This window comes from Armigeres subalbatus, unplaced genomic scaffold (genome assembly GCF_024139115.2).
Source record: "Armigeres subalbatus isolate Guangzhou_Male unplaced genomic scaffold, GZ_Asu_2 Contig819, whole genome shotgun sequence".
Classification (NCBI taxonomy): Eukaryota; Metazoa; Arthropoda; class Insecta; order Diptera; family Culicidae; genus Armigeres; species Armigeres subalbatus.
The window spans coordinates 120,039-142,132 of NW_026943611.1; the positions used below are offsets into that span (position 1 = coordinate 120,039).

The window sequence follows — 22,094 nt, forward strand, 5'->3', positions numbered from 1 at the left end:
GACCCTACACGCTCTGGGCCAGATTTGCCATTCTAGTACGTTCGTGGCACAACTGTCCAGACACCGCCATTTTGTGGATATCACCAACGCTACAGGCATTCCGTGACTGGGTTCGAGGAGACAAGCCAGCATCGAAACCTCGAGGTAGTGTCCCCCCCGAGACAGTCCAATACGGGCTACAATTGGAGCTACCCGGTAGCGACGTTAGAGGAAGCGGTTGGAGTAGCGGAACGTGAAGGGGGCCCCTACCGAAGAGTTAGAAAAGTGAGGTAGGAGGTAGATTAAGGAAGTGGGAATACGAAGGAGTAATAAAGGTACCTGTGTGTAATTTGAAGAATCCGGTTTTGGTGTTCAAGTGGAAGTTTCCTGTATTTTCTTGGCCGCGATAATCAAGCGCGTACGCCGACCCTGAGGCTATTGAATAAGGGGGGTCTCATTAGTGCTGGGCAGGGATCGCCCCATTAGTTACATATGCAATTAATTGAAAGACTATCTGTTCCCTTGCAAAATTTTCTATGTAGCCAACGTACTGAACGTGTGAACCTTTTTGGATTCACCCATCTGAAAACATTCTCGATCGGGCGCTGGGGCGCACACTTGCCTCTAGTCTTATGGAAGGTCCTTATCCGCTCATCACAGTCGAGCCACTCCAGCCAGTGATCATCAGCCGTCTCGGCCGTGTGCTTGAGACAGGTGAAGGGACCTTACAACAACGTTTCTCAGGCAAGTACGATCTCAATACGACCAGTTCAACTGGTCGCTTCAACGCTTCATCCAGCTGAAAATTGTTGCAACGTCATTGCTCGAAATGATGCGCAATTATTGTGCGTCTACTACCAGAATGTCAGGGGCCTACGCACGAAAACGACGGATTTGAAACTACGATTGCCGGCTTGTGATTACGACATTGTAGATTTAACTGAAACGTGGCTACGGTCTGATATATGCAATTAAGAACTCTCGTCGGACTACACGATATTTCGTTGTGATCGTAGTGAGTCCACCAGCAACCTTTGTAGAGGTGGGGGAGTGCCAATTGCTGTGAAACATGAACTGAATTGTTTCGAGGTGACCCTCGATGGCTGCATCGAACTCGAGCAAGTTGTATTGTGCGTGAAACCTTCAAATCGATCCGTATATATCTTCGGGATTTACCTTCGTCCAAAATCTGATCCAGCGCTCTACTCTGTCCATTTCTCCGCCGTTCAACGAGTTTCAGACATGTGTTTGGACAATGATATCATTCTACTGCTAGGGGATTACAATCTCCTTTACCTTCAATGGCGTTTTGACGACATATCAACGGTTTGCTTCCCGTAAATGCTTTTACCGAGCAAGAAATTTCTTGCTCGCAAATCTCCGCCTGCGGTCTGGTGCAAATCAACTCCATTTCGAATAGTAATAGTAGAGTGCTTGATTTTGTGTTCACGAGCTCGTCGAACATCTTATAAGTTTCTCAGCCAGCCTTGCCCTTCCTACGACTAGATGATTATCACCCGCCAGTGCTAATACAAATGGATGTTTGTAGTTTCGTACCCGCTCAAACTGAACGCGATCCAGATGCTATAGATTTCGGCGATGCGATCAACTAGAACCAATATCTCCAGGCGCCTTCTATCGATGGTAATGGTAGATTTTTTTCTGCAGGCGGACATTAATGAACTTCTCCGTTGGTGCGATGAAAATAGGATGTGCGTTAACATCAAGAAGTGCAAGGTGATCACTTTCTGCCGATGCCTATCTTCAACTACCTTCGCCTATACCATCTTTTTTTTTTTTTTTTTTTTTTTACAAGGGAGAATGCATTTACACACTAACCCAGTACACGTGCATTGTAGTTGCCAAACTACCACACGGAAGTGTACTGGAGTGTCGGACTCGACCATACCGGTAATACCGACTAAACTCCCTTGGGCTCCACCATCGTTTCCCCCAGGAACTACCTCGCAGTACTACTTCTGGGGGGACGGCAGTACTAAGCGTACTCACTCATTATCGCTCACACAGGCACTCGTCCCACGCGAGACTGACTTGGGTGCTCGCACACCATTCACTCCATTTGAGTCTTACTTGGATGCTCTCCCGGACGCTCCGCTGCCATGCCTCGAGGTGTCAATAGCCGTAACTGCCTGGGCCTACAGATATTGCGCTACGACACTCTGCCTCAGCACGAGCAGATCAATCACACCACTGCCGAAGCAGACCATACGCTACCCTGCCGAAGCAGGGACACTCCCCATGCACCACATGTACACAACTGTAGGTGTGTGGGTACAACCCACTGCTACCCTGCCGCCGAAGCAGCTTCTCCAAAGACCATTCGCTCCATGTGACCCTTTTTCGGGTGCTCACTCTAACACTCCACTGCAATGCCTCGAGGTGTCGATGGGATACCTCGACTCCTGCCTCAGCATGTGCAGTCCATACTCAGACTTCTGCTGCGCTTCGAGGTGACAATAGCGGCAACACGCTATTACACTCCTGCCTCAGCACAACCAGATCACTCACTCCCTGCCGAAGCAGCTCACGCGCTACCCTACCGAAGTAGGTACACTCCACAACTTATTCTAACACTCCACTGCCATGCCTCGAGGTGTCGATAGCGGTATGTGGGGACCAATCAACGATACTACGCTACGACACTCTTACCTTAGCATGTGCAGTCCATACTCAGACTTCTGCTGCGCTTCGAGGTGACCATAGCGGCGGCGACACGCTATGACACTCCTGCCTCAGCACAAACAGATCACTCACTCCCTGCCGAAGCAGCTCACGCACTACCCTACCGAAGTAGGGACACTCCACATGCCAATTGGCACTCCCTCCCTGGGCTTGTGCTTTTGAAGCGGCACACAGTCGCTTTGATAGAGTCCGCTTACGGGCACTTGTGGTTTTTCGCCTATACCATCTGTGGTGATAGGTCTGTGTGCGAGCTATGGTAAAGCTTGGATTGATGAATAAAGAAGACACTACTCAGAAGCGGTCGTGTTTGGTGCGTTTCATTTACCACAAATTGGCGACGAGGATGGGATTTTTTTTCTTCGCTGTGTTTCGTCTGTGAACTACGCGAAGGAGCCCAAGGGTTGATAGCGGTAAGTTTTTTATGGTAATGTTGATATTGGATATGAAAATCCATTCACTTGATTTGCAAATAAAATTCAGTAGCTCGTGAAAAAAAGCTCTCATGATTTGTTGTAGGTGTGAGGTGGCACTGCGTCTGGAAACAATGAAAATAAATACTAAGGTATGGAAATCCATATATTGTGTGCGTGCCTTTAGTGTATAGCGAAAAAGCTTTCACTACTACATTCGAACGAGCTCCCATTAGAAGCCGTGCAAATATGTACGTCACCATTTGCTGTTTACATTTTTCATCATCCACTAATACACTTGCATTTGGTCTTCTTCCTCACCTTCTATCTATTCTCATTGGTCTGGAAAGCAGAGAGAAAGCTCTACTGAAAAGCTCAGCAGTGAGCGAACGGCATCTTGGTCTGTGTCTAGTAAACAGAAGCCGTGTAAGTGTGTGACTGAAGCTCTGTGTCTTGAAACAGAAACGTCCGCGTCTCGATTGCGGTAAACAGAAAAACAGTCTGCTAAAATTTCAGCAATTTTGATCCGTGCAAAGCTCTGTGTCAAGCGAACAGAATATTCAGCTAAAGAGACTGTCGATAAAGTTGCGCTGCGTCTGGTAAGCAGAAAATCAAATCCGTAATTACTGTTTATGCTGATTCTCCGTATGGTTACAGGTTTATGATACGATTTGTTTTGGCTAGAGCTGGCTAGAGGTGAACCAATCTTGCACTAACAGAACGATTACGAGGCAATGGATGAAAACAAAATATTTTCCAAGCTCCCTCCGTTGTCGATCGTTGGAGTTCCATTAACAGAGCGCAGGAACAGATGGGTAACCTGGAAACGAGGGTTTGAAATTTGCCTACGAGCATCAAAAATTGAGAATGGAACGGAAAAGAAGGATATGCTTTTGGCGTGTGGATCTTTTGAGCTCCAAGACATATTTTTCAGCATCCCTGGAGCAGACGTAGCGGCTGATGATGAAGACGAAGTAGATCCATATGTGGTGGCAATGCAAAAGTTAGACGACTATTTTGCACCCCAGCGTCACGAGGCCCACGAGCGATTTTTGTTTTGGGCTATGAAGCCCAACATTGGAGAAATTTCTGATGCGGGCGCAGGCACATGCATCGAAATGCAATTTCGGGAAGTCGACATCGGAGAGCTCCGGCATCGCGATCGTCGATAAAGTGCTTCAGTTTGTACCAGCCCAGCTGCGGGCGAAGTTACTGCAGGAGAAAAATCTCACCTTGGAGGAGGTTATCAAGCAGGTTAATGCGTTTGAAACATCACGTGTTGCTAATGATCAGATGAGTGGAAGAGCTACACAATTTCAAGTGAGCAGATCTGCTGATACCGTTCAGTACGTCGCGGCGTCTTGCAAATTCTGTGGCCGTTCACATGGTCAATTTCCTTGTCCAGCGCGTGATAAGACATGTGCGAAATGTGGGAAACGAGGTCATTTCGCCGTAGCTTGCTATTCATCTCCTGTTTACCCATCAACAAGCAGACCAATGCAAAACAGGCACATGCATCCAAAAAGACCTTATGAGAGAACGTTCTCTTCTAGTTCGGGACCAGTCGCAAAGAAGAAAGCCACACAGTTTGCTAAGAAGATACATGCAATCGAGCATGAAATTGAAGAAGAGCAATTTGAACTTGTTGAAATGGTATCTTCCGGCAACGATGCAGATGAGCTGATATGGGCGAAAGTTGGCGGGGTGTTGATTGAAATGCAAATTGACTCGGGCGTACAATCTAACATTATCGATGATCGTACATGGGAATCTATGAGAAGAAATGGAGTTGCCGTAATCGGTGACATACGTAGTTCGGATCGGAGGTATATATATATATTATTTTATTTATGTCGTTTGGTTGAAATCCAGCGTGGAATGAAATTCATTTTTTTACATGTATAGGTTCAAGGCTTATGCTCAAGCTGATTGCTTGGAGGTAATCACTATGTTTGATGCAGAAATCGTCATTTCGGATGGACAAAAACATCTTAAATCTGTATCACGGTTTTATGTAGTGAAAAACGGACCTCAACCTCTCCTAGGGAAGCAAACAGCTAAACAACTGGGAGTATTAGTTGTTGGGTTGCCTAGCATGCGTGAATCCGTTCACCAAGTGGGGGCGTGTCGATCGTTCCCTTGCGTTCGTGTTGTGAAGATACACATTCCCATAGACAAGTCCATTAAACCGGTTGCTCAGCGTCTTCGTCGGTTACCGCTTCCCATGCTACGCAAAGTAGACGAGAAGCTTGATGATTTGCTGTCCAAAGAGATAATTGAGAAGGTATCAGAACCAAGCCAATGGGTGTCTCCAATGGTCATAGTGGTCAAAGACAGTGGGGACATTAGGTTGTGCATCGATATGCGGCAACTTAACAAAGCAATACTTCGTGAAACACATCCTTTACCCACGATCGAAGAGATACGGTGGAAAATTAACGGTGCCAAATATTTCTCTCGGCTCGACATCAAGGATGCTTTTCACCAACTCCAGCTCGATGATGACAGCAAAAGTCTGACCACCTTCATTACACATCGGGGGCTTTTCCGGTATAAACGCCTAGTCTTTGGAATTTCATGTGCTCCTGAAATGTTTCAGAAGGTTCTCGAGCATATTTTGGCGGATTGTGAAAATACGATTAACTTTATTGACAGGTGAGTCCGAAGTTGAGCACGACTTGGCCCTTCAGAAGGTTCTGATGAAACTCAGGGATTATGATATACTGTTAAACCAGTCTAAATGCGCCTTCAAACTAACTGAAATAGAATTTGTTGGTCAACGATTCAATCAAAATGGAATGATACCATCGCAAAGGAAAATTGAAGCCATACAAAGTTTTCGTCCACCGAAAAGCTGCGAAGAGGTCCGCAGTTTTCTAGGTCTCGTGAATTATGTGGGATCCTTTATTCCGAACCTTGCGACCATTTCGTTTCCCTTTCGCGAGCTAACAAAGAATAGTGCCTCCTTCATCTGGGAATCAGATCAAGAACGAGCTTTTCAGGATCTCATTCGTCTAGTCGGTAACATTGAAACGCTGGCTCACTTCGACCCTCAGCTAAAAACTAGAGTTGTTGCGGATGCATCTCCAGTAGGGTTAGGAGCGGTTCTTTTGCAGTTTCACGAAGCTCTACCTATGGTTGTTGCATATGCCAGTAAAAGCCTCACGGCCACGGAATGTCGATACGCACAGACCGAGAAGGAAGCTTTGGCGTTGGTGTGGGCTCTGGAGCGTTTCCAAATTTATCTATTCGGAATTCGCTTCGAGCTTGAAACCGACCACAAACCCCTTGAGGCGATTTTAACTCCAACGTCGTCCCCATGCTTGCGGATCGAACGATGGGTTTTGAGGCTACAAGCGTTTTCCTACGATATTGTATATCGAAAAGGAAAGTCAAATATCGCAGACCCATTGTCGCGGCTATCACGTCCAGCAGAAATCGAAGAGTTTGATCCAGATTCCGATGTTTATATCAGGAATGTTATAGAACATGCAGCTGTTGATATAAAGGAAGTTGAGGTAGCCTCTGCTAATGATCCAGAATTGATAGCATTGAGAGAATGTTTGGGAAAGGGATAATTCCATATGCAAATGATATTTTGAAACCTTTCCATGCTTTCCGGAGCGAATTAGGGACAGTTGGAGATTTGATTGTCAGAGGTAGCAAACTAGTTATACCTAAAGACCTCAGGCAAAGATTGCTAGAACTCGGTCATGAGGGGCATCCCGGGCGGACGAAAATGCAGCAGCGGCTAAGATGCACTTGTTGGTGGCCGGGAATGGACGAGTCGATCATTCGAATGGTGGAGAGTTGTGCAGGATGTCGGCTGGTAAGCCAACCAGATAGACCAGAACCTATGATGCGGAGGGCTATGCCTGACAAGCCGTGGAGTGGACGTGGCAATCGACTTTCTTCGGCCACTACCGTCAGGGGATTATTTACTGGTTATCATCGATTATTTCAGCCGGTATAAGGAAATCGAAATACTCAGGAGAATAACCGCAAATGAAACCGCCGATAAACTGGAAAGAATATTTGTGAGGCTCGGTTATCCGAGAACCATTACTCTCGATAATGGACGGCAATTCGTGAGTACGTTCTTCGATCATTATTGCAAACAGCGTGGAATAGTGCTCAACAAGACCACCCCGTATTGGCCGCAGGAAAATGGCCTTGTAGAACGGCAAAATCGGTCGCTCGTGAAGAGGTTGAAAATAAGTCAAGCGCTAAACAGCGATTAGAAGGCTGATGTGGGTGCATACCTCTCAATGTACTACGCCACACCTCACAGCACTACGGGAAAAACTCCTACTGAACTAATGTTCGGTCGTACCATCCAAACCAAAATACCATCACTACAAGATGTCAGCACAACATCGCTGCCGTTATCGGACTACAGAGATAGAGATCTACAGATGAAGGAGAAGGGGAAGATTGGAGAGGATGAGCGACGAAAGGCCAAACCGTCTGTGGTAACTGCAGGTGATAGAGTGTTGATGAAAAATGTGCTTCCAGGAAACAAACTCACCACAGCGTTCAGTCCCGCCATTATGACGGTTATTGATAAGCAAGGACCAAGAGTAACTGTGCAATGCGAAGAATCTAGAAAGGTATACGACCGGAATTCCAGCCATCTAAAAAAGATTAGCGATGCGAATGAAGAGATCGTCTTGAACAGGACTGCAGGAAATGCGCAGGCTGCTGAGCCGAAGGAACTCTTTATGGAACACAACGATACGAGTATCCCGGAGTCGAGAGACGAAGGTAATGCGAACCAATCCTCTTCACTGGAACCCATGGTCGTGGGTATCCAGGCTAATCGGCCGAAACGTGTGATTAAACGGCCAAGCCGATTTGAGCAGTGAGTGTATGTTGTTATGTAATGTTATGCTTTCACGAACTAGTATTTTAAATATTTTATTGTAACTTTCTATTCTTAATATTTAAAACGAAGGAGATGTGGTGATAGGTCTGTGTGCGAGCTATGGTAAAGCTTGGATTGATGAATAAAGAAGACACTACTCAGAAGCGGTCGTGTTTGGTGCGTTTCATTTACCACACCATCGATGGAATGGAACTGGACCGTGTTGCTTTAATCTGAGACTTGGGGGTCGTAATGGATTCTAGACTGCGTTTCAATGAGCAAATTTGTATAATGACTGCTAAAGCTTGGGCAGTTCTCGGATTCATTCGTCGTAATGCATCGCAGTTTACAGACATATATGCATTGAAGTCACTGTACTGCGCCCTCGTGCGTGGCATTCTTGAGTATGCTGCCCCTGCTTGGGATCCTTACCACACTTCGCAAGTCATTCGTATTGAACGTATTCAAAAATCATTCATCCGATTTGCACTTCGTCACTTACCGTGAAATAACCCTGCAAATATACCAGACTATCCTGCTCGCTGTTAGCTGGTTGATCTTGAACTTTTGTCAAGAAGACGGTTGAAACTAAAACAGATTATTGGTCCACGACATCCTCAAAGGATACATAGATTGCTCTGATCTTCTCTCGGAGACCCAGCTCATCGCTCCTAGTCGTAGGTTACGGCACGCTTCACTCATTGCTGTCCCCATGCACTGACAAATTATGGGTATTTATAACAGCCCTTTAAGTTCCTGTTTGAGAAATTTCAACGTTGTGTGTGATATGTTTGATTTTAATATTTCTAAGCATTGTTTTAAAACTAGGATTAAGAATGTAGTTTAATTTTAGTCTGTACGATACTATCGAAGATGATTCAATAAATAAAAAAAAATGCTCTTATCCAGCTGCCCACGATCGGTAATTGCGGCTTGTCGATGTGTAAAAATCAATCGGTCACTGTACTTTTTGATACTAGCTGGAGCCAGTGAGTTTTCCTTCAGCTAGTGTCACAAAGAACAGTGACTGATTGATTTTTACACACTGACAAGCCGCCATTACCCAGGGTGGAAAGCAGTGCACTATTAAACTGAGGCACGATGGGGCCGTGACCCGCCAAATTGAAAAAATTTCCCTGTATGTTGAAATACACGCTGTAATTAAAAATACTAATTTCACCAAATTAATAAATTTCTGGATGAATTTTCGAAGTAGATCCTGCAAGAATTCCGAAGTATTAAGAAATTTCTTCGGAAAATATAATAGGAATTGCTTCGGGAATCTTCGGAATTCTTCGAAAATCAATTCAGTTAAGAAAAAGACACTGAAGACGGCCTTACTGTTGAGGTCGAAATACGTATCTGTCAAGATACAATTAAGTGGTGGAATTCAATGGGATTGTATTAACTCGTCTTATGACAAGTGAATCATTTCAGGTTCTCCTTTGAAATTTCTTTTGAAAGTTCTTTCAAAAATGGTTTCAGCAATCCTTCAGGAATTCCTTTTGAAATTCCTCCAGCAATTCCTTTATGGAATCCTTCATAAATTTCTTCAGTAATTCATTCGGAATTTTATTCCCTACGTATTTCTCTACTATTTCCTCACGGTATTCTTTGAACTCTTTCGGGTTTTCCTTTGTGAATTCTTTCAGAAATTTCAATTGAAAATACATTCCTCAATTCATTTATAAATTCCTACGAAAATTCATTTAGATATTTCATTAAGATATTTCAACTGAATTAATTTCAAAAGAATTCCTGAAATAGGTAATTTCCAAATAATTTTTTAAGGAACACAGGAATAATTAAAAAAAATCGAAGTAAATCGAAAAGGATTTTCCGAAAGAATTCCCGAATTATATTTCGATATAATTTTTAAAGGAACTTCCAAAAAAATCTAATGAGGTTCTTTAAAAAAAACTCTTGAACGCATATTTAAAAGAGTTCCTGAGGGAATTTAATAAAGTTCAAATTTCCTTCAGGAATTCTTTCTGAAATTCATTAAAAAATATTTGTAATTTCCTAGTTCTTTCTTAAAATTTTGAAGGAATTCCTGGAGGAAATTTAAAAAAAATCAGAAATACTAGAATTTCCGGAGAAAAAAATGTCCAAAAAGTTGATTCAGAAGTATAAGATTGTTAGTGTCGTGTCTATTCGCGTGACTAACATCAAGTTTGAATCGGCCTGTAGAAGACAAAGTACTGGTTCTATGAATGCCAAACCGTTGTTTTAACGAAACATTCATGTACCATGTACTGAACTGAGTTATGAGTGTATAAACTGAGTTACATAACAGTTAAGAGAATCTTTGATTCAGCATTGCTGAACGTTTTGACAACTCACAATTCATTCCGGTGAGGATGTAATCAAGTAACATGATAGTCGAGTACAAAACTTTTGAATCGTATGGTTTTGCCTTTGTCGTACAACAAAGTTGTACCAGAATGCTATATACAATTTCAATCCAAAAGCCAAATTTTGATAGGAGGCTCGGTGACCCATAGTGTTATTCACCAATCGTCTCAGCTCAAAAAACTGAGCAAATGTCGGTTTGTGTGTGTGTGTTCCGGGATTTTTTTTTCTGTTAAACGCGTTTCATATAGAAGGACTTGACCGATTCGAGTGCAACTGGTTTCATTCGACGGAGAAACGTTCCTTGTTCCTAGACACTATTGCTTTTGATTGCCAATGAATCATGCGGTTTGGATAATATTATTATTTTTCGTTTAACAAATACACTTGTGCTGTATACAATACAACGATAACAATATTCCTTAATCTACCCAAGAGCAACTACAACCAACTGGCGCCTGCTTCCTTACCATCTTCGATCTACAGCGAAGCATCGTACACTACCTGATATTCCAACACTCCTCCTTAGTGTGTACGCGTCGCTACTGTCCTGGATCCTCCTAACACTGAGCCTTTAGTCCAGAGCTCCTCCTCGCCGAACAATTCCTCCTGACCCGTACAAATGCCCTCTACCCGACGTTTGCACAGCACCCTGTTGACCAGCTCCTGAATGTCCCGACGCTCCTCTTGGACTCCTGCTGACCAGCCAGTATCCTACCGAACGTTCCAACCTCCTGATGAATTCCGTCCGGAGCTACCCAAGACTTACGAAGCTGATCCATGATCCCACTGCGCCACGCGACTTATGCGGCCGATCCATGATCCCACTGCGATAACGTCGACGACAAATCCCACTAAGATGGAGAACGAGAATCGTTCCTGGGCCCATAACCCGTTGGCCGGAGAAGGAGGGAAAATACTAGAGTTCCCTCTCTACACCACGGCAGGCTACTGACTGATACTTCTGCCAGTAGTTGCAGTTCTCTTTATTCAACAATAGGTATATACGATACAACCATAACAATATTCCTTAATCTACCCAAGAGCAACTACAACAAACTGGCGCCTGCTTCCTTATTATCTTCGATCTACAACGAAGCATCGCACACTACCTGATATTCCAACAAGAATAAGCACAACTGTTTACATGCACACTTTGAATCATTAATCAATTTAGTCGTGGCGCAATCCATCACTCTCATAGTTGAGTATTTTTTAAGCAGCGTGATATTATCGCATCAAAGGTTTTAACCGCCAAAATGTAGGCAATTAACGTTGCATTTACCATACATACATTTACCATACTTAATCGAATTCAGCATATTGAATCGGGAAAGGCATAATCACCACTGGGGGATAAATTTGAGTTTTTATACTAAGTTAACATGCAGTCCCTTCGAAGTTTCGAATGAGGCTGTGGTAGTGGTAGAGTGAAGGGCTATCAATCACAAGATCCATAAATTGAATCCAGTTTTGTATTGACGTAAACTACGTCTAAGGGGAAGACTCGGATACAGGGTGACAAATGAAAATTTCCAAATCCGAGACCGTCACGAAATCATGTAAGATTTTGAACGTTAAAAGCGCATTCATCTTTCAATGGATTTTTGAGATTTATATATCAATCGACTCGGAAACTCTCCGACAAACGAATTCAAACTCCTATGGAGAAAATTACACGAATAAAGTTAAAATGGGCATTTAAAAGCTAAAGTTCGCAATATGAGTCATGTTCGGAATTTGAGTCAAAACGGTACATAGCTAGTATTTGTTGATTTCTAGTTGGCGCAACCGGGTTTTATCGACTCGCGCTTCTTTGTCGGACTCAACAATACGACTATCCCTTCTCTGCCAACTATTCCTTGTCACTCCAACTAACAGAAGGCGGATATTCTGCCAAAGGTCCAAGGCTCGTATTCTTCCACCAGTGATGACTCGATGCTCTGACTACCATTGGACAGAGGCACCTGTTTGTCCGTAGCCAAAGCAGAGATTCTTAGCAAGGTCCAGCGCCGATGCGTATCGTCTCGCATCTGTCGTAAAATCGCTAAATCGTGGTACACGCACTCACCAGTATACACAAAAGATATTTTAGTTACTAGATAAAGATTGTCGCTTCGGTTCCCTTTGTTCTGCTGTCCGAAACATGTGTGGTACATACCTGTCAAATCGTATGGATTTTCCTTCTCTGACATTTAGCTCCCCTAATCCGCGCCAGCAAAAGATGTTCCGGACAGCGACGACAGCGACAATCTTTATCTAGTAACTAAAATATCTTTTGTATACACCCTCAGCAACAAACATATTGCACATCGATCACAGTAACTTATATATGCCCGAATTCTCTCACAATATGGTTACTGCAACAAGATTGGCTCAACGTGTGCTGCTTGGGATATCATAACCATGTAACGCTAGTGAGTTGATTAATTATTTTAGAGCGTCTTAGGGGAAATGCTACAAGGTTAAAAGACTACTATTCTTCCATTTGCATCCACTATTTACTTTTTATGTATCAAGAACCAGATACGTATTTCGTTTCCTACTTGGAAACTTCTTCAGTGTTTGTTATCGACTCGATAACAAGTCGATAACAAACACTGAAGAAGTTTCCAAGTAGGAAACGAAATACGTATCTGGTTCTTGATACATAAAAAGTGAATAGTGGAAGTAAATGGAAGAATAATAGTCTTTTAACCTTGCTAGTGAGTTATTTTTATTTCAGAATAGTATTATTTAATAATCATACTCCACTATTTCCACCTATATATTACTACAAATAAACTAGAATAGTGGTCGAAAATTTGGAATGAAACTGAATCCCTACTAATTTTACTCTAAGTCGAATGCAACAGTTGGAATTACGAAAAGCATTATTACCACTTGGGGTTTTAAAGTTAAAATTTTAAGTTATCGTACCGTCGTCGGGGAGACAACGGGTCAAATGGGGCTGAGAATGGGTCACTGTTTCAACTGCATATAATGCTTGTAGAATAGATTTAATGTATCTGAGAACAATAAAACTGAATTATAAGTGACCTTTTTGAACGATTTTGTTATCCGACCTCCAGATTGTGGGTGAGGGCTCGGACGTCACCCCTGACTACGGTATCGAACAATTTTTTTTATATTTTAAGTTATGATATTTTGTTCTAAGCCAGTGACATAAGTAATCGAATGAATTATCTTAAAATATGACTAAATCCCTCAATGCACCAAACTGTTCTACGTAGTTTACGTTGGGCGGTCGTGTCTTGTACATAACCCTTCAGAATTTTTTTCTTCAAATTTTAATTCCGTGGTAGTTTTTGCAATATTATTGCAATTTTATTGAATTCGAAGGATGTGTGGCTCCATAGGCTCCACTCCTTGCGCTTTTTAGATTGCAAGAGTGTTATATTTGATGGCACATTAGCAACGGTTGCTTGTGTTTCAAGTACAATGGATACCCCATGCCCAGGGAGTCGAGAATGTTTCCCACCCGAAATCATCCTTGAACCGAGAATCGAACTCACGATCTCCGGATTGATAATCCTACGACTTGCTCGCAAAGCTACAGGAGACCGCCAGTGCGAGCAGGATTATTCGATAATTATTGGAATGCCACTTTCAAGTTTAATTTAAGTTTAATTCTCCAAATGAGACAGATGCTAAGCACATTATAATTAACGGCAAATTCATTTATTTTGACAACATGTTTGAGAGTGAGAACGAAAGATTAATCTGATTTTGAACAGTAATTATTTCATTACCGGAAACTTGTCTAACTCAATTCGTTAATATCATTTTGTCCATTGGTTTTCCTCTGGCACCTAATCCAGTGATTTTGAAAAGAGCTCCGGCTGGCGGATCCTGGTTGCCAGTGTGGGCAGTTGTAACGAACAGTTCGTCCATGTTTGGGCCACCGAAGGCTGCGGAAGTAACTTGTTTAGCCGGAATTGCAATCTCCTGTTCGATTTTTTTCGTCCTAGAAATATAGAATCGATTTGTAAAATAATTTCTATTTTTTATCGCGCCTACGTTAATTTTCCATTCTATTTAAAAACAAAAGAATTTTCAAAGGTAATCAACAAGCAGTACTCAACTGAAGCTAATTTATTTATGTAGGTATTTCGTCTGAATGTGTGTGAGACATGCTAGATGCTATCGTCTTTCACTTCTTGCACAATGAGTTGAAATCTTATCAACATCTGTCGGTGAGTTAAGAAATTAGCTTCGTAATCGTGATGTGAAAAATAAACGAATCATTTTTTCATTTTTTGTTTTTGATGGGGTGAAAATGGAAGCTTTGTAATGAAGAACCTATACATACTTCAGATTAATCTTCAATAGTTTTGAACCGCCCCATGTAGCAACGTACAAATTGCCATCAGTATCGTGGGTCATGCCGTCGGCCACAAATCCCGAGTTTTTGCCTCCCACTTGTAGATCGTAGAAAACGGTTTCATTCTGCAAATCTCCATTCTCCAGTACATCAAACTCCTTTATGTTCAAAGCAGCGGAGTCAATGTAGTAGAATTTGTTACTTTTCTCCGGCCATGTTAAACCGTTGGAAATGCTGATACCAGCTTTCAGTTGATGAAACTTCCCTCCGGCCTTACCATCGAATCGGTACAGTTTGCCTTCTTTCTGTTGCATGATATCACCAAGGCTTTCCAGTTGCATTGTGCCGGCGTACAAGCGGCCCTGAGGATCGACCTTACCATCGTTGAAGCGCACATGTTTCTGAGAGTCGCCCAAATCATACAGGGTTTTCAGAAGCGTTCCTTTATCCGATCGGCCGTCCCAGCTGACGAGGACAATTTTGTTGCCCGTGCCTAATACGTATTCACTGGGCTTCCCCTGGACCAGGATAATAGGAGAAATCGGGTCGACTCCATCTAGAAAACGGATTTTCAGCGCAATTTATTCCTAATGCTAATAAGACACTGGTGGTGGTCGTAACATGGCACAATACTCTTGAGTGCAGTGTTGGTAAAATCACTCATAAATCTCAATCAACGAGCGCTCCCGTGCGAACGAAATCGTCTGCGATTTTAAAGGAATGCATCACGCTTGAATTTTTCATGCTAAAACGCATCATTTCACTCATTTGCCAAAAAATCATTTTGGTTTAAAAACGCATTTGAAATCAATTTGGGGACAATTTATTGCTTATACATAAAAGAGTGTCTAATATTTTGTGAGACAAACGTCAATTTACTGTTTTTAACGAAAGAGAATAAAAGAAAACCTATGATGATTCAAATGGATGATTCAACTCATCCATGAGTTTTTAGGTGCTGAGTTGGGTGCGTTTCAACTCATGCTTGATTTGAATCATCCATGACTTTTGAGATTTTGAGTTTTTACCAACACTGCTTGAGTGTTATTCCAATTATTGTTTTTTTTATCTTAAATAGCTTTGAAATTATTTTCTTGTCGCCTTTTACACTGGTACAAATACCACATGTCTGTATAATGTATAACTCGAGACCGACTTGCTATTTGGGCGTAACTTATTTTGCAAACAAACATTGAAATGCAAATTCCTACGAAAAAAACGATGTGTATCCAAAAGATTGAGCTTTTCTTTATCATATAAAGGTTAAGTTAAGAAAAAAACCGTTTGCATTCTATGGAATCCATAAAACGATATTTGATAACAAAATAAGTTACACTCAAATCGCCATGCAGTCCCAAATTAATATATGTATATTTACCAATTTTTGCACTGTACGTTTTGTTTTCAACATAGTCGTACCGAAGAATTTCAGCTCCGTTGATATCTACGTAATACAGACTTTGGCTGTCTACATCCCAAACTGGACCCTCACCTAAGTAGGAGAGAGGACCTGGAAGTTGTTGAATTCCACATTCCGCAGCCATCTATAGAACAAGAAATTTAAAAATTAGATTAACTCAAATTAATTCAAAACTGTTCTTTTCATATTGTCGGTAAACAAAGAAAGTTTTTCTCCGGATTGTTTCTCTCCCAAAAACTTTCTAGGAAGGATCAAGAATATGAGGTTGTTTGGATTGCAATTAATTTTTGTTTTTAATTGAAAAGTGGTTAAATGGGAAAAAGTTGCCCTTAAAATTATTTGATAATCGTAACATAAAATATAACGCTATACGTGGCTATACCTTACGTCGAAATAACGATTCTGACCATATAACATGCTGTTTTTCATGCGGGTTGGTATGTTAGAAAGTAAAGAAAGAAAAACAAATTCAACCTAATAACATCATTTTTCCACTCTTGCACTGAATATATTTTTAAGATCCGGAGTAACTTTCAATAGATTAGCAAAGTTTGAATAATTACACTGTTGCACTACAAAGTACAAATTATGTGCTACTCTTCTCATGTATGAAATTGGATAAATATCATCTGGCAAATATTCACTAACAAGTGGAAATCCAATCTTATGTCGAGCAATCAATCATTATGACTTTCAGCAGATTGAAACATTCAACTATTTCCATGTCTTCATTTGCATTTAACATCTCATCCACTAAGCTGTCTTATCTTGCTGACAATAACCTTTACTACCTATGCGGAGATAAACCTTTAAATAACACAAGCGTTAATAGGTCCGTCTGTCTACTAGGTACCTTTGAAATAAATCACACCGCATGCAACACGCCACTTACACTGCCTATCAGGGTGAACAGCCACAATGCAACTGATACTACGGTCATGGCATATGGCAGCAGCGACATTGCGTTGTATCGTCTTCTACGTATCGTATCGCGAACAATCAGCGACTAAAAAGCGAACATACCTTATGTTAATGTACTAGTCTTCTTTAAAAACACTAAATTAATATATCGGAGGCTATTTTTAAACTGGACACATAATTGAAAAAGAAAACTGTTTGATCAAAATTATAAAAATATCCGTGCAAATTTTTTTTCTTCAATTAATCAATAGAGCATGTTACTTAAGATGAAACAATATTTTTTTTGGGTTTTTTTTTTTTCTATAAAAGTTTTGATATATTTGATTATTATCCTTGATATTTTTTTGCTAGTTTTCTTCTAACTTCTGATTTTTATTGCTATTTCAGAACAGATTGTCTTTATCATGTAACATTTAATTTGCTGCCCACAATATCAGCCTTTGTCACTGATAAATGTACAGCGCGCGAACCCACACAACGAGAATGGATGTCGAATACCACAGATTAATCAATGATCGCGAAGTCGCTTAACCGAATTAAGCACTTAGGTATGTATACACAGATCGCCGATCAAGAAAGTACTGAATCGCTCGATCAGCGTGCAAACGTTTGTATATCTTCGACGATGGAAAGAAATACGGTTCTGTTCTTGATTCGAGACGACCTTGATTGGATGCTTGTTTGCAAGAGTTTTTCTTATTCTTGTCTGTATGCTTCGATATCGTGAACGTGATGAATTTGATCACCGCAAAAAAACTAGATTATGACACAACAAATAAGAAGGTGTTGCACGTGAATAAAGTTATTACTTACTTGGATTGATAGACGGGAAAAGATTCAACCTGTTTGATTATGCTCGAATCAGGTTCGCATTTTTTTTAAATTTTGGCGAAAAAAGCGTTAAGTCTAAGCTTAAGTCTTATAATAATGTTTCACTTTTTTGTAAGTTGGTTGAAAGTTGAATAATCTTAGAATGATGACTAGATTGAAGAAAGGACCGCAATCGTTTATGGTGAAACTGAAAGCGCAAGCACCCAACAAACAACTTAAAATTTAATTCAACACCATGTTTTTGTGTTGAAAAGCGCAGTATTATCAGCTTCAGGGTTTTGTTATATTTTTACTAAATTTTATGTTATTTTCCTATGTCCAATCCGATCTAATCAAAATCCAATCCAAATCCAATCCAAATCCAATCCAAATCCAATCCAAATCCAATCCAAATCCAATCAAAATCCAATCCAAATCCAATCCAAATCTAATCCAAATCCAAATCCAATCCAAATTCAATCCAAATCCAATCCAATCCAAATCCAATCCAAATCCAATCCAAATCCAATCCAAATCATATCCAAATCCAATCTAAATCCGATTCAAATCCAAACCAAATCCAATCCGAATCCAATCCAAATCCAATCCAAATCCAATCTAAATCCAATCCAAATCCAATCCAATTCCAATCCAAATCCATTCATTTCATTTTTTCATTTATTTAGTCTACATCTAAACAGATAACACTGAATCAACGATTTGACGCCACAATACACGGTTCGAGATCGCATCTCTCCATGCTCGAATACGCCCCACGCTCGCCAAGTCGTTTTGCACCTGGTCTGCCCATCTCGCTCGCTGCGCCCCACGTCGTCTCGTACCTGTGTGCCATGAATTTATAGTTATTTAAAATCTTGGTTGGCAGTGTGTAGTATGCATAATATATATAGGTGGTATCTACCTTATCGACCTTACGGCTTTCGTGATACGCCATACGCAACCGCGCCAACGCGGCATTATTTGAATTAAGCACAAGCAGGCCATGACTTACAACATGATCGAAAAAGCAACTAGTTTTCCCTCGACCAGTTACGGATGACATGTGAGTACCATTCAATCTCTGATATCTATCCTATCCCGTTTGGCTGGTCCGTTTCCCATGATATGAGGCCACACAGTACCTGCCGGATCGGAAGCGAACACCATCTTTGCAGGGTTGCTGTTCGGCATTCTTGCAGCATGTCCTGTCCATCGTACCCTTCCGGCTTTAGCTATACCTTCTGGATACTGGGTTCGCCGTAGAGCTGGGTGAGCTCGTGGTTAATTCTTCGCCGCCACACACCGTCTTCTTGCACATCGCCAAAGATGGTCCTAAACACTCGTCTCTCGAATACTCCGAGTGCTTGCAAGTCCTCCTCGAGCATTGTCCATGTTTCTTGTCCGTAGAGGACAACCGGTCTTATTAGCGTCTTGTACATGACACATTTGATGCAGTGGTGAATCTGTTTTTGACTGCAGTTTTTTCTGGAGCCCGTAGGTAGTAGACTTCCACAGATGATGCGCCTTCGTATTTCACATTGTTGTTAGCCGTTAGCAAGGATCCAAGGTAGAAGAATTCCTCGACCACCTCGAAGGTATTCCCGTCTATCGTAACTTTGCTCCCCAGGCGGGCCCTTTGTCTTCGATGCATTCACCCAGGGCCGGATTTAGCCGGAGTGAGGCCCCGGGGCCGACGGTATGTGGGGGCCCCAAAATGTCCAAAAAAGGTTGGTTTTGGTACATAAGATTTGTGGGGCCAGGGCCACGCCCCCCTAAATCCGGCCCTGCATTCACCACCAGTCCAACTTTTGTTGCTTCACGTTTCAGGCGGGTGTACAATTCTGCAACCTTTGCAAATGTTTGGCCGACAATGTCTATGTCACTCGACTTGAAGTCGAGTCAAGTACGAGACACTGAAGATGGCCTTACTGTTGAGGTCGAAATACGTATCTGTCAAGATATAATTAAGTGGTGAAATTCAATGGGCTTGTACAAACTCGTCTTATGACAAGTAAAGACATTCCACTAAAAAGCTCAAAATAATTTTCTTAACAGTGACTTGCAGTTGAACGGCACAATTTACGATCAAGAACCATGATACTCATTCAGCTCTTGTAGAATTAAATACAGAATGTTATGCTGAAAACCGCGAGAAGATTGGAGTTTATTAGGCAAAGATATTAGCATTTTACTGGAGCGTTGTAGGGGTGAATTTATTTCTTTTCAAAGGTAAAAGAAACGAAATTTGCTCAAACCCCACTTCAGAGAAATGCTAATAACTTAGCCGGGCAAACTCTAATCTTCTCGTGGTTGTCTGCATAACATTCTGTATTAAATTCTTCGAAATCTGAATGAGTATCATAGTTCTTCGTCGAAAGTTGTGCCGTCCAACTTGCAATTCACTGTTTTTGGATATTTCTGCATACATTTTTGCATATAAACTTCCAACGAGTTTAGCACCGCCCAAACGTTGACCGATTTGGCTGAAATTTTGTCCAGAACATCAGGGCATCAAATAGAACCGAATAAGAGGACGGCCCATCAAAAAAATTTTGACAACTGATCTGCATGGAGCAAATTGTCACTTTTACTTAAGGTTGGTATCGTGTTCAAAAGAAATTTCTTTTTCTATCTCAATCACATGTTAAATTCCGTTTACTGAATCGGAAAAGTAAAGAATCGAAACAAAATTCTTTCAACAGTATCCACCTGACAAGAACAAAAATCAAAATTGGAATTTGTAAGGTTCCCACGCAAAGTAATGGGAGCTGTCACTTTACTTTCGGAAAAATATTCTGCTCGATTATTCCGTAAGTACAAGTGACATTTTGCTCCATGCAGATCAGTTGTCAAAATTCCGCTTGGTAATATTGAACAAAATTCCGTAACCTCTCTACTTTTTAAGTCGATACTGGCCTTTACGGAATAATCTAGCAGAATATTTTTCCGACAGCTCCCATTACTTTGCGTGGGAACCTTACAAATGCCAATTTTGTTTTTTTGTTCTTTTCATGTGGATACTGCTGTAAGAATTTTGTTTCGATTCTTTACTTTTCCGATTCAGTGAACGGAATTTAACATGTGATTGAGATAGAAAAAGAAATTTCTTTTGAACACGATACCAACCTATTCCTGGTAACCCTGCACGCTAACTTGAAATAACCCAGTGACCGGGTCATTTGTACCTGGATTTTTGCGTTTGGGGAAATTGTTTTCTTTAACATTTTTTACACAATAATAATTTTCTGGAGCGAAAATAGCTGGGTACCGGTTACCCAGATTTTTGTTCGGTTACCCAGATTTGAGTTAAGGTCCTGGTTAAGGTACTAGAACCCAAATTAGAGTAACCACGGTTTTGCCGAATCTGGGTCACTTTGACATGATTCTGGGTAGGTCCAGGTTAGCGTGTGTATACTTCGTGCAGGGGAATGAGTAAAACACATTTTTCTGTATTGTTAGTTACCGATCGCTTCTCGCGCTATAAACACGTTTATTAATCGTTCAGTATAATAAAAGACATAGTTAGTGCATTCCGCGTGTGTTCTGTATTTATTCCACTGGCCACTCCGAATCCCCAGTGTCCATCTTATTCTGCTGCATGTTCGATTCGTGGGATATCGATGGAGCACAAAGGCTACAGATTTGTAGATCAGGGAACTGACTCCATTGTAATCAGCAGGGATGCTCGTTTCATTGAATGCCAAAATGGGACATCGTCTGTTGAATTCCCAATTGCGGAAACAACGAAGAGCAAGAAGCAAGTAAAGGAAGACATTCAGCCAATCCCGTTCCAGGAGAAGGGCATTTCCGAGGAAGAACAAGAAACAGAGGAGGAGGATGAGTTCAGTACTCCAGCCCGAGAGCCAAACGAAGCACCGGGTACGATTCGACGATCAGCACGGCGGAATCGAACGATTCCGAAGCATCTTGAGGACTACCTACTGGAATACGCAGTTGGTATAGCGGCATGGGTAGTTGAGGAACCGGACAACTATAAAGAGGCTCTTAAGGTTCCCAAATGGTACAACGCAATGGAAGATGAGATGTATTCATTACAGCGGAACGGTACTTGGGAGTTAGTAGAGTTACCTCCAGGGCGAAAATCTATCGGGTCAAGATGGGTGTTTAAGATAAAACGAAACCAAGAAGACAAAGTAGTGAAGTTTAAAGCTAGGGTTGTAGCTACAGTCAGAAGAAAGGCATCGATTTCGAGGAAATGTTTGCGCCTGTTACTCGACAAACTACCATACGCACACTTCTCTCTGTTGCAGCTAGAAGAAACCTAGTCGTACAACACCACGATATTAAGAC

The 22,094-nt window shown here is 41.6% G+C and overlaps 1 protein-coding gene across 4 annotated transcripts; it reads right to left on the reverse strand.

The window, feature by feature from the left end:
• Positions 1-13,967: 13,967 nt before the first annotated feature.
• LOC134204685 (regucalcin-like) lies at positions 13,968-17,585 on the reverse strand. 4 transcript variants are annotated; one of them, XM_062679461.1, is made up of 5 exons: positions 17,448-17,585; positions 16,945-17,058; positions 16,011-16,176; positions 14,621-15,188; positions 13,968-14,275 (listed from the first exon to the last, which is right to left on the reverse strand). In XM_062679461.1, the coding sequence occupies exons 2-5, from the start codon at positions 17,011-17,013 to the stop codon at positions 14,077-14,079; spliced, it is 1,002 nt and encodes a 333-aa protein (XP_062535445.1). In that variant the 5' UTR covers positions 17,014-17,058; positions 17,448-17,585; the 3' UTR covers positions 13,968-14,076. The 4 variants fall into 4 exon arrangements, with proteins under 4 accessions (XP_062535445.1, XP_062535446.1, XP_062535448.1 ...); XM_062679462.1 differs by lacking the exon at positions 17,448-17,585 and having other exon boundaries at positions 16,906-17,017; XM_062679464.1 differs by lacking the exons at positions 16,945-17,058; positions 17,448-17,585 and adding an exon at positions 16,835-16,853.
• Positions 17,586-22,094: the final 4,509 nt, after the last annotated feature.